Here is a 13,081-nt window from a genome sequence, read left to right as displayed (position 1 = left end):
GGGGACGTTCTGTGACGGCCCCTTTCCACACTGTTCTTTCTCTGCAGAGGTGGGAGGACATGCTTGAGTGGGCGGAGAGTAAGTCATGGAGGCGCTCAGGCTTGGGAACACTGGTTGTGAGCTCTTCTTCTGTCATACCCGGACGGAAGTCTCAATGAGTCAAGCACCAGGGTATGAGGGCTGTGTGACTGACGAGCTTCTGAAGGCTCAACCCTGAAGGTAGCTGTATTTACCACCTGTTGATAGACTTAGGTCGAGACCCCTTTGGGAGTTGAATGACTCTTTACAGGGGTCACATATCAGATATCCTGCATATCAAATATTGTGATACATAACAGTACCAAAATTACAGATATGGAGTAGCAACGAAATAATGTTAAGGTTGGGGTTCCCACAGCATGAGGAACTGTATTAAAGGGTCGCAGCCTTAGAAGGTCGGGAACCTCTGCTCTAGGGACTAAAGCTCTTGCAGGGTCCGAACTTGGCCCTTACTTCCTCTGGTCCTAGGTCTTTCCAACCCTGGGAATGAGGTGACAGTAGCCTGAGTATGGCCACCCTGTACATAGATTGGCGTCTCCTCGCCGGTGTGGGCCTGGCTTTGGGCAGTGAGAGCACAGAGGGCACAGCTGGGTAGTGTAGACCACCGCGATCTGTTTTCAGTGCAGTGTAGACCGACCGCGATCTGTTTTCAGTGCAGTGGCCCGTCCAGCTGGCTGTGTTTGGGGGCGTGGTTTCCCATCGTCAGTGCACCCTCATCCGGGACTCCACAGGGGTCCTGAGGGATGCATCTTCTCTGGGAAGCTTACATTCCCGCCCCTCCACTCTCCTTCCCTCTGCTGCTGCCACTGCCCAACTCCACAGAGAGAAGGGGTGATGAGCAGGGAAGTCCCCACACCCCACATCCCAGCTCCTTGCTTCAGTGCTGAGTTTGAGTCCCACATACTCCTATGAAGTTTTCATTGTCATTCCATTTCCTCTCCGTTTCTTTCCTGGCTAGTTCTCCGTTCAGCCTTTCTCCTGCCATTCAGTCAGCGCCCTCAGGAACAGTGCTTTTCACCCATGTCTCTGGCTTCCAAACCACTGAGCCACACAACCCCTCACCAACCCTCTGTCTTCAAGCATTACTTCCTTTCCTTCCTGCAGGCTCCCTCAGCTCATAAGTTAGGAACATCGTTCTCAAGTGCTTTCCTTATTTATTAATAAATAGATCACTTTCTGAACTGCATTTTCTTTTCCTTTTTATTTTAATTTTGTTTTGAGAAAGAGTTTCTCTGTGTAGCCCTGGCTCTCCTGGAACTTGATCTGCAGATCAGGCTGGCCTCACAATCGCTCACAGTGATCACCTGCCTCTGCCTCCCGAGTGTTGGGATTAAAATCGAGTGTCGCCACTACGTGGCTTGCTGACCTCACACTTGTAAGCATCCTCCTGCCTTTGTTTCCCAAGTGCTGGGTTGCAGGTGTGAGCCTGTGAGCCTAGCCTCAGCCTTGTCATAAGACAACACTAGAGGCTGGGTGTAGTGGTACACGCCTGTAATCCCAGCACTCAGAAGCAGAGCAGGGAGATCTCCGACGGTTGGAGGCCAGCCTGGTCTGGGTTTGTCTTTCCTCCCTGTCCCCACAGAACAGCAAGTACTAACAAGCAGTTGAGTAGATGACAGGCTGGTGACACCAGGACAAGTTGGAGACGCGGGCGGGCGGGCAACTGGCTCTTCCCTGTCCCTTAGTCACTCGGATTCACGGGAGGTAGAGGAGCCCTCTGTGGCTCTTGCCCAAACCTGTCAGCTTTGAGGGGATGCAGGATGAGGGGAGGGAACCTGAAGGTAAGTCTGGGTACCACAGGGCGGATAGCCTCCCATGGCTTGTGGGTCATGATTTGACAAAGGATCCACATCCAAGTGATTTATTTGCTTCAGCATAATCTGGGTAAGGCAGCTTCCAAAATGAACTTGGAGGAAGCAGGCTTAGATGAGCCTAGGTGAGAGGAAAGGCAAAACCATCCCCTTCACAGGGGTGTGTTTCCTGCCCTTGAGTGTAGTGTGAGTTTCTGGAGGCTCTGGCATCTAACCTCCAGTTCAAGCACATGTATGCAGTTAGAATAGAAAGTGAGCAGAAATGTAGTGCTTCCTCTGTATTTGGGCATTTGTTCAGGATGGGTTACACCACTGTATTAGGGGGAGCTGGGCATCCACTACAGGATGCTCTGGAATCTTGAAATCTTGGGAATGGCTGAGGAGGATGCTCTTTCCTTCCTGCTGGTCAGTATAGGGAGTGATGTCCCTGGGCAGGCTATGAAAACAGTAAGCACTGTCTTTGGTTCACTCTAACTCAATAGCTGGAGAGCTCACTGGTCGCTGGGAATGATGGAATCAACCCTTTGCAGGTTTCTCTAATTGGGTTTCCTGACCCCAGTTGCTGGAATGGGTAGGAATGACCCTGGATTCTTGAGAAAGGTGCAGAGGGTTAGGGCCAAGGAAGTGGGAGCCCTGAGCATGGTCACGTGAGCAAAGTTGGTGGAGGCAGTGAGAGTCCGGAAGTGAGGAAGCTGAATCAAGACGGTTGAATGTCAAAGGTAGAAGGTGAACCTGGTGGTGGTGATACACACCTTTAATCCCAGCACTCGGGAGGCAGAGACCAGCCTGGGCTACAGAGTGAGTTCCAGGAAAGGCTCCAAAGCTACCCAGAGAAACCCTGCCTCAAAAAACCCAAAAAAGGCCGGGCGGTGGTGGAGCATGCCTTTAATCCCAGCACTCGGGAGGCAGAGCCAGGTGGATCTCTGTGAGTTCGAGGCCAGCCTGGGCTACCAAGTGAGTTCCAGGAAAGGCGCAAAGCTACACAGAGAAACCCTGTCTTGAAAAACCAAAAAAAAAAAAAACAAAAAAGGCTAGAAGGTGAGTGTCTGCTTGTGTGTGTCACTCTAGCCGTCCGCTGAGGGAGCATCTGGGCTTCAGTTAGAGCCGGCGCGGCTTCTAAGCTGGGTATAGAAGTGGAGAGGATACTGAAGGTAAGACTGCTGTGCCCTGTGGATAGAGCTGAGCAGTTCTCCACAGGCTTCCTCCCACTCACCCACCTCGCAGGCTGCTTCCTGAGAGCTGCCTGGCGGTCAGGCAAGACGGGAGGTTTGGACTAAGTCTTGACCTGTGCCTCCTCCCTCCACTCCTCCGTTCTGTGGAGATCACGTGCTTGGAGGCCCTGGGTTTGATCCCTGGTACTGCATACACAAAACCCAGCTATCTTGGCAGGGGCTATCCTAGGACAGTTGAATGCTGCAGAGACTTAAGGGATAGAAGGCTGAGTGGGTGGTTCTGGTTTCTAAACACGGCAGTAAGGTCGACCTTACTGCGTCCGATTCCAGATGAAAGGGGAGTGTTCTGTGTGCCACACCTTGTGTGGGTGGAGCGTTCGTGATCTTGGTTAGAGCAGCTGCAGGATTTGGGCGCTAACTTCATCATTCCTGGATGATGGAGTGTATAAGCCACACCTAAAGGGGGCCAGTAGAGAGTGTGCTTCATATGTTCGAGGCTCTGGGTTCCATTCACAGTACAGGAAAAAAACAACAAAGTAAGTCCTTGATTCAGTCCCCAGCAGCAGAGGGGGTCGTGGGAAGCGGTGCCCGGCTCACACCTGGCAGCTGTGTGTGAACTGAGCGGACACTTGCAAGGCTCAGGCATTTCTGGATGTGGTTGTCCACTCGTGCCACTGGGCAGCTTTTCTGCCTTTCTCAGAACCACAATTCAGGTTCCTTCCCAGTCTAATGGAAATGATGCTTCCCTGACCCTGGCCGGGGCCTTTCAGTCAGTTGCCCTCAGAGGGTCTATTGAGGGGAGGGGCCAGGGTCTCATTTGTGGCCCTGCTGGCCTGGAACCTGCTACCTAGCATGTCTGCCTCTCTGCCAGTCTCTTCAGAGATTGAAGGCACACCACCTGCCCAAGCCCATCAGTGGGCTACTGTTGGAGATGGCCTTACCCTTTTCTTCCCACTACTGCCTTCCCTTACCCTACCCACTTCCCTCCAGTCATGTGCCCTACAGAGCCTCAGAACCTAGACAGCCGTCTGTCTACCTGTGTGCCACTGCTTGTGTGTGCTGCGGAGGACAGCTGTGCTCACACTCCGCGTTCCCACCTTCCACACTCCAGGTCCTCTGCACCAGCCCTCAGTTTCCCTCCACTTGCCTCTCTCTCCTTTTGCTTCAGCCGCACTGGCCCAGGCATTCCCTCCGGACATCGGGCTCTTTGCCTTTAGCCCTCTTTCCTTCCTCGCTGAAAAATCCGCAGTAGGCTGGGCATGTACTCAGGTGGTGGAGTGCTTGCCTGGTGTGCAGGGTCCTGGGATGCTGCCCTAGCGCTGCAGAAAAACAGATGGTGTAATCTCAGTGCTTGTGACAGCAAGAGGAGCTGAGTTCAAATTCAAGGTCAGCCTTGGCTACATAACAAGTTTGAGGCCAACCTGGGCAACATGAGACTGAAAAGCAAAACAGGTATTCCTTTAAGATGCAGCTCAAGTCTCAGGCTTGACTCAGCTTCCTCAGACTCTCAACTTCCACAGAGTTCATGACCTTTACAGTCTTTTTACTCTCCTGTCAAGGCTCCATTGGTTCACTCATGAAACACCCTCTACACAGGTTCATACATAAGCAGTTCTCAACCTGTGGGTCGTGACCTTTCGGGGGTCGCATATCAGATACATCCTGTATATCAGATACTACAGTTATGGAGTAGCAATGAAATGATTTGAAGGTTGGGGTCACCAGAGCATGAGGAACTGTATTAAAAGGTTGCAGTGTTAGGAAAGTGGAGAACCACTGGCTCTCACTGATTCAGATCTTGTTCACTCCCATATTTTTATAACAAGCAGTTGTTCCTGTCAGTGATCCCGACAACGTAAGTGTGCACAGATGTTAGGTGGACATCCCGTAGAACGGCCTGCCGCGCCTGCGCCTGCGCCTGCGCCTGCGCCTGCACTCTTCCTACTCCCACCCGAAATCCTGACCAGCCTCAGCCACTGGGTGCATCCTTCGGGTTCCTTTGATTTTTGTTTTTAAGAGACAGGGTCTCAGCCGGTGGAGTGGCATGTGACTTTTTAATTCCAGCACTCAGGAGGCAGAGGCAGGCAGGTGTTTGTGAGTTCAAGACCAGCCTGGTGTACATAGCTGGAGCTCCCAGCCAGCTCATAGACCCTGTCAGAGCAAAACCACCAGAGCTGACATTGCTTCTTGGCAGGGCGAAGGTAAACAGTGAAGCGCAGAGAGCTCTTAAAGTTGCCAGGCTCACACTTCCTGTCTGAAAATGGGTGGACAGAGGGCCTTGTGTATCCCAGGCTGGCCTATGAGCTCATGTAGCTGAGGATGACTTGGACTCCTAATCCTGCCTCCACCTCCCGAGTACTGACATTACGGATGTGTGCCACCAAGCACAGTTAATGCAGGGCTGTGCATTACAGATGTGTGCCACCAAGCACAGTTAATGCAGGGCTGTGGTTGAACCCAGGGTTTTATGCATGCCAAGCAAACACTCTACTGAGCTGCATCCCCAGCCCCCAATCCGGCCCTTGCACTTTTTCCTGAATATATGGGCAAGAGTTACAATACAAGTTCACATCACTTGTATTAATTTACTTCTTAAATTGAAGCATATACATTTGTCTTAGAGATTTTCAAAGTATAGTTTGATATTTCAATGGTTTCTCATTTAATAGTTCAACAGTTTATTAAAAATAAAACATTTGGCTGGATTTGGTTTGAAGGCTTGTAATCCCAGCACTTGGGATGTAGAGGAGGAACTAGAGTTCAAGGCTGAGCTAGTAAGATGTTCCACAGGAAAAGACACCTGCCACCAAGCCAGACTACCTGAGTTCTGTGTGGGATCCCATGTAGTGGAACAGCTCTCCCAAGCTGTCTTCTGATGCCACATACACCATGGCACACGCCTGCCTGTAAACACATGGGACAAGTAATTCACACATACCATGGCAGATGCCTGCCTGTAAACACATGGGACAAGTAATTCTCCACACATACCATGGCACATGCCTGCCTGTAAGTACATGCCATAAATAAATTTTAAAAAAGGGTTTAAGGCAACTTTGCTTTGACACCGGTACAGGCTGTAAGAGACCCTGTTTGAAAAGTCAAAACATTTGTCCAGTATCATGCAGCTGGGACCTAGGGGACTTTAGGCATGTCATGCTTGCTCCTTATCATCAGTGTGCTGGTTCTTTGAGGGAAATGGGAGAGAGAGACAAAGCATGTACAAAGGGAAAAGAGAGTAGGTGTATGCTTCATTCAGATGTAGGGGAAGAAAGTCACTGTTAGCTAGAATTGGGGCTTGAAAAGAGTTGAACATCCTGGAGGGTACAGAACAGGTATGGGGGATCATCTGAACCCAGACCATAGTCCAGCAGCAGGGAAATCTGATGCAGTTAATACCCATGAAGTGTTTACGTGTCAGGCATGAGCACTGAAGAAACAAAAACGCGAGGCACAAGCTCTGTCTCTTGGCTCACTCTTCAGAGTCAAGAGTGGTTGGCCACACCTATTATCTCAGCACTTAGGAGTCTGAGGCATGATGATCCCAAGTTCAAAACTTGCTCCGTAGACCAAGCTAGCCTCCAACTCAGAGATCTGCCTGCCTTCGCCTCCCATGAGCTGGGATTAAAGGCGTGCGCCACCACACCTGGCTGGCCGTGAGTTATTTTTTTAAAAGATTTATTTATACTTATGTGTATGTATATATGTATATCTGTATGCCACATGTTTGGGTACCTGTGGAGGCCAGATGAGGGTGTTGGGGCCCTAGGAACTGCAGTTATAGGCATTTTTGAGCCATCTGGTGTAGGTTCAGGGAATTGAACTCTGGTCCTCTGGGAGAACAGCAAGTGCTCTGAAGCACTAGTGTCTGGCCCCTGACAATGAGTTGGTTTGTTTTTGTTGTTTGTTGTTTTTGTTTTTAAATCCTAGGTTAGGAACATCAACTCAGTGGTGCATGCCTGGACTGGATCCTCAGTACCACAAAACAGAGAAAATGAGAACCTAATTAGAGTGTTTGTCCTAGAGATGGAGGCACTGGGGAGGCTGGGAAGAAGAACCCGGAGGAGACTGGTTCGACATGGGAGTGAAGAAGTCTCGGTGTGATAGAGGAGAGCCATCTGAAAGGTCAGAGCAGGAAGGGCAGCGCGTTTCACATGAGAGCAAGTGTGTGTTGGGTGTGTGTAAACCGAGGTGCTGGCCAGACAGGTGGAGTTGTGTCTAAGAATAATATCCGTGCTAAAGAGGACCATGAACCAAGGCTGGAGAGACGGCTCAGTGGTTGGAAGAACTGGCTGCTCTTCTAGAGGACCTGGGTTCAAGTCCCAACACCCACATGGCAGCTCACAACTGTCTGTAACTCCTGTTCCAGGGGGTCTGACACCCTCACACAGACATACATGCAGGCAGAACACCAATGTACATAAAATACAAATAAATTATAAAAAATGACCATGAACCAAGAAACTGTCTAAGAGTATATGGCATGAAACGGCCCCGTGACAGCCTTTGAGTGACCAGGAACTGGGATCTAGGGACCACAGCTTAAGTTTTCAGGAAGGGTTCAAATTATGAAAAAGGAAACTGGTAAGACCACCTAAAATTACTTGAAACCCTTCTAAACACGGAAGTCCTTGCACAAACACAAGGCCATTGTACATTCTGCTGTTGTGAAAAGGGTGTTGAGGGAAACCAGGAAAGGTCAGCGACTGATCCCATTTTACAGGAAGAAACCCTTCCAAGGTGTGGGGGGGCGGGGCAGTTACTCTTTCTAGTCGTAACTGAGGGAAGAATGATCGGGTGAGGTGAAGAGTTGGCTGTCTTGAACACCTGCCTCTGCCAGCTTAGTGGGAGGGAACGTGTCTTAGAAGAAAGAACAGAGCAGTGGTGGCGCACGCCTTTAATCCCAGCACTTGGGAGGATCTCTGTGAGTTCGAGGCCAGCCTGGGCTACAGAGTGAGTTCTAGGAAAGGCCCCAAAGCTACACAGAGAAACTGTCTAGAAAAGCCAAAAGAAGGAGGAGAAGAAGTAGAAAGAACAGGACAAATGCATTCTTGTGCTTGAATCCTGTCTCTCACCAGTTAGCATGATGACCCTAGGCAAGTGCCTTAGCTGTAAAATGGGAACAATTGTGCCTCCCGTGATTCGAAGGTTTTAGAGACTAACGCCCCCATTGCAGTGGGTAATGGCAAATAGGTGCTGTCACATGGCCCAACCCTCGTCATGGGACCGAACGGCTAACGGACGGGTCAGAATCCGCCACCTGGGATCACTGGGTAGGGAATGAATGCTGCAGCTTCTTCCCTCCAGGAGGTGGGGACAAGGTGGAGGGAGGGCGGCAGGAGGAGGAGCTCGCTCCTTGCGACCCGCCCACACCAGTCTGGCCTGGAGCTGAGGCAACGCGTCTGGTCGCCTGCACCCGAACAGCCTGCCTGCCCTGGTGCCCCGGTGCTCCGACCTCGTCCGGTCATGTCCCTGCGCCCCTTGCTCTGGCCGCTCCGACTGCTGCTGCTGCTGCTGCTGCTCGGTGGGGCGGTGTGCCGGGCTGAGGCTGAGCCAGAAACCGAAAGCCCCCTCCGGACCCTCCAAGTGGAGACCCTGGTGAGGACACTGTCGGGCCACCTCCCCCTCCCCCACGCCGCCGCCGCCGCCGCCACCCTTTTAGGCCAGGGATCGCGGGGGAGCATGGGGCTCGAATGAACCTGAGAACGAAGAGGAGAGGAAGTGCTGGAACTGAGCTGGGGGAGAAGGTGCTGGGTCTCGATGTAGTAACAGGGTCTTAGGAAGAGCAGCCTTGACCCTTGGAGTCTGATCATAGGTACAGCCCCCTGAGTCGTGTACGGAATTCGCTGCCTTTGGAGACACGCTGCACATACACTACACGGTGAGGGGCTGGGGGGGCGGGGCGTGGTCTGGGAGGGGGCGGTGCCCGAATGAAACACGTCAGCTTTGGCTTGGACACGTGGCAAGCTGTGCGAGGGAACTGACTCCTAGGGTCCTAGGGTCGGCTAGCACGTGGGGACGGGAGTGGGGGTATACTCTTGTCTGCTCCTTTCTCCGCCCTGTTTTCCCGCCAGTTTCTCTCCAGCACTGAGAAATGAAGGGTGGAGAGATCTCCAAGAAGTGTCAGCCCTTTGGGGCTTCCTCTTCCTTTTTGCCCCACGGTGGGTGGGGGTGGGAAACGGGGACAGTGCAAGGCTGTGCCGAGGGTTGCTGCCATCCCCTCTGGGCGGTCCCAGTGTGTGTGTGGCCTCTCTGGTGGGAGGAAAGGTGGCGTTAGTTCTTCCTCTTTGTCTTCAGGGCAGCTTGGTAGATGGACGCATTATTGACACCTCTCTGACCAGAGATCCTCTGGTTATAGAACTTGGCCAAAAGCAGGTGATTCCAGGTATGTGACCTGTGTTGTGCCTTTTGTCCTCTCCCTAACCTAAGCCCTGGCTTAGTGTCTTGGACGTCAAAGTTATGCTGGACAGGCTTCTAGAATGAGTAAGACCCTAAGGATCTTTGGCTACCTCGCGTTCTAATTCTTTTCACTGGGGCCTGAGTTTGAGAAGCGGAGTAAAGCTCACTTGTCAAGATCGATGGGGAGCCTTTGATTTCCCTCCTGGGCGGTGTGTGGCTCAGTTCTGTTTTCTTCCTCAAGGTCTGGAGCAGAGCCTTCTGGACATGTGTGTGGGGTGAGTATCTGGACAGGGGCGGGCCTGACCTCCCCTTTGCCTGGGTGGACGTTTCTCTGCCACTCCGCATCTCCAGTAGGCAGGACATTGTAGGATAAAGGGCCCCTGCCTTCATACTGGAAAGGTGAAGGTCAGTGGAACCCCTGAGGGCATCCAAAGCAGAGGGCACCTCTCTGGCTGTCGGTTTTTTGGGGCCAGTTGAGGTGTGTAGGTTATTGGTACCTTGGCTGGTCAACCTGTTAGGTGGGAAAATTCACGTTTGGTGTCACTGAGGTGGGAGGTGCTTCCGGTGGCGCTGGCCGGGGCTGCCAGCTCACCTCTCTACTGCCTGGGACTCATTCCTTCCCTCAGAGAGAAGCGAAGAGCAATCATTCCTTCTCACCTGGCCTATGGAAAGCGAGGGTACCCGCCATCTATCCCAGGTAACTGAGTAGGTCTTTTCTCCCACCCATCAAAGCAGAGCCACACACTCTGCCCTGTCTAGAACTTGAGAAAGTCCAGATCAAATTTGAGGAAAGGAGTAGCTGGGCCCCTCCTTCTGGCCTACCCTTTTTCTCCACTGGAGACCGCAGACAACCTGTTAGGGCCCGCTGGCTGGACACAAGCAGCTGGTGACTTTTGACACCTGCTCAAGCTGTGTGGGTCTTGCTGGCTACACTACTTACCTCAGAGCACTAAAGTAAGAACAAACCAAAAGGCAACAGTAAGAGCCCTCACATAGAGCTGGTAAGGAGGTAACCCCCTGGTAAGGAGGTAACCCCGATGACCGGTTCCTAGGATTCACCTTCATGTGCTACTGCTGATGCCTGTTCTGAGGGCGGAGACAGACAGGACAGATTTTCCAAGATGGGCATCTCTTTGCTATTGGGTAAAATGTGATCTACTCCACAGAGTTCTGGCAACGTGATAGACTAAAGGGAGCCCTGAGAAGAGGGTGGGGAGGGCCCAGCAAAATCTCTCTTATCAAGTGGGCGTGGTGGTGCACTGGGGAGGCAGAGGCAGGCGGATCTCTGTGAGTTCGAGGCCAGCCTGGTCTACAGAGCGAGACCCTGTCTCCGCCCATCCCAGTGCTCCTCATTGGCTTGTATGTGAAGCTGCCTGACCCTGCCCACCACTTCCTTCAGCGCGTCTCTTGTTTCCCAGACCTTTTCTGAAAATCCTCTCACAGTCGTGTTGTATGTGCTCATCGGTGGGTGGACTTTTTAAGGATATCTGCTTTTATTCCAGTTAATTATAGTCCTACAAAATCCTATCCATGTGGCTGTTTAGAAATGGGGTCTGTTTGGTACAGAGGATTCTCACACATATAAATGCTCACTTGTGGGGCCAGACAGATGGCTCAGTGGTTAAGAGCACTGGCTGCTCTTGAGGACCCAGGTTCAGTTCCCAGCACCCAGGTGGTGGCTCACCACCATTTGTAACTCCAGTTCCTGGGGGAATCTGACACCCTCTCCTTACTCCAAGGATACCAAGCATGCACTTGGTGCATCAGGCAAAACACTTAAAATAAAAATAAACAAATCTTTAAATAAACGCTCACTTGTAAATATGGAAGAGCCCGCATGCTTCCCATCCACAGATTTCCTGTGCTGTCAAAGATCTGTCCTTGATTCCAAGCCACGTGTTTAGTTGTAGTTAAGATCGACATGAGTGTCCTTAGCCTGCTCCTAACCCTCTTCCGCCTTTTCTGAGGGAGCCTTCCCTACAGTTCAAATGGCCAGAATCACAGTTATTTTCTGCGGACTACCTTGGTTTAATCCCCATTCAGAGCTCTGGATAAATCACAGCAGTTCTACCCCCTCCCCAGCCTCTCCAGTGGGTGCAGGGGTGCAGCTTCTGACCCCCACCCCTCCCCCAGAGCCTCTCCAGCGGGTGCAGGGGTGCAGCTTCTGACCCCCACCCTTCCCCCAGAGCCTCTCCAGCGGGTGCAGGGGTGCAGCTTCTGACCCCCACCCCTCCCCCAGAGCCTCTCCAGCGGGTGCAGGGGTGCAGCTTCTGACCCCCACCCCTGCCCTCTGCCTTTCTAGCGGATGCCGTGGTGCAGTATGATGTGGAGCTGATTGCATTGATTCGAGCCAACTACTGGCAAAAGCTGCTGAAGGGCGTTTTGCCCCTGGTGGGCATGGCCATGGTGCCAGCACTCCTGGGCCTGATTGGGTATCACTTATACAAAAAGGCCAGCAGACCCAAAGTCTCCAAAAAGAAGCTGAAAGAAGAGAAACGGAACAAGAGTAAAAAGAAATAAACAGTGATCGTTAAGAAACTTTGTATTCTTCGCTTGATACGACTACCCCCTTTTTCTTTTAGTGATTTTGTTGTGTTGTTTTTTTTTTGTTGTTTTTTTCAAGACAGGGTTTCTCTGTAGTTTTGCGCCTTTCCTGAAACTCACTTGGTAGCCCAGGCTGGCCTCGAACTCACAGAGATCCGCCTGGCTCTGCTTCCCGAGTGCTGGGATTAAAGGCGTGCGCCACCACCGCCCGGCCATTTTGTTTTTTTACTTATTATTGTGTGTGTGCGCTGGTTTGAATGTGGAATCGGAGGACACTGTGAAGCTGGCTCTCTCCCTCCACCTGTAGGCGGCTTCCAGAGATTGAACTGAGCTCACCGACTTCAGAAACAGGTGCTTTACCCTCTGAGCCATCTCTCTGGTTCCCCTTTCCTTCGAAGATGGGGTCGGTCTTGCATTTGTAGCCCAAGCTGGCCTCAGACTCGTGAGCCTCCTGGCTAGGCTACAAATACGGATGTGTACCAACACATCCTGTGCACCCAATGCTTTCAGGCTGCTTTTCTTGGGTAGAAAACAGAGCACTGTGAAGCTGGATCTTGCCTGTGGCTGAGGGGCTGGAGGCCTTGGAGCACACCTTGGCCTGCTCACGCTGTCCTAATTTACCCCCGGAAACTGGTCTTGAAGCTGCCTTGGGTCTTTGGGGTATCTCTTTGGCTCCCTTGGTGCGGTGATGCTGAGGCGGCGGCACAATTCCCCTCCTAGTAGGCCCCTAGGCACTCTCCCCCTAGACCAGAATGTTCGTATTCTTGAAGACGGCAAAGAAAATAAAAATCTTACAAGGGCTGAGAATAAGGGCTCAGTTGGTAGAATTCCTGTCTAGAATGCAAACAAAAATCCCGAGATCAGTCCACAGCGCCAGCAAAACTGATGTGGTGGTACTCAGCTGTAATCCCAGAGGCAGCAGGAGGATCAGAGATCAGAGGTTCAGGGTCATCCTCAGCCGCACAGGGAGTTAAGGCCTGCATGAGATTTTTTTTTTTTTTTAAAGAAACTTATAATTTTTTTAAGAATTTACTGGAGCTGGAGAGATGGCTCAGCGGTTAAGAACACTGACTGCTCTTCCAGAGGACCCAGGTTCAATTCCCAGCACCCACGTGG

General features: G+C 51.8%; 1 protein-coding gene across 2 annotated transcripts; it reads left to right on the top strand.

The window, feature by feature from the left end:
• The first annotated feature begins 57 nt into the window (after positions 1–57).
• Fkbp11 (FKBP prolyl isomerase 11) lies at positions 58–13,049 on the top strand. Of its 2 annotated transcripts, XM_052748860.1 has the most exons (6): positions 58–8,620; positions 8,838–8,903; positions 9,320–9,407; positions 9,663–9,696; positions 10,048–10,118; positions 11,724–13,049. In XM_052748860.1, exons 1-6 carry the CDS (start codon positions 8,303–8,305, stop codon positions 11,939–11,941), a joined length of 795 nt encoding a protein of 264 aa, XP_052604820.1. In that variant the 5' UTR covers positions 58–8,302; the 3' UTR covers positions 11,942–13,049. The 2 variants fall into 2 exon arrangements, with proteins under 2 accessions (XP_052604820.1, XP_052604821.1); XM_052748861.1 differs by lacking the exon at positions 8,838–8,903.
• The last annotated feature ends 32 nt before the right edge of the window (positions 13,050–13,081 follow it).

The sequence above is a fragment of the Peromyscus californicus genome, unplaced genomic scaffold (genome assembly GCF_007827085.1).
Source record: "Peromyscus californicus insignis strain IS unplaced genomic scaffold, ASM782708v3 Scaffold_20__1_contigs__length_68692818, whole genome shotgun sequence".
Classification (NCBI taxonomy): Eukaryota; Metazoa; Chordata; class Mammalia; order Rodentia; family Cricetidae; genus Peromyscus; species Peromyscus californicus.
Note: the sequence above shows the minus strand (reverse complement) of the source record. Positions and strands in the feature narration are given on the sequence as shown.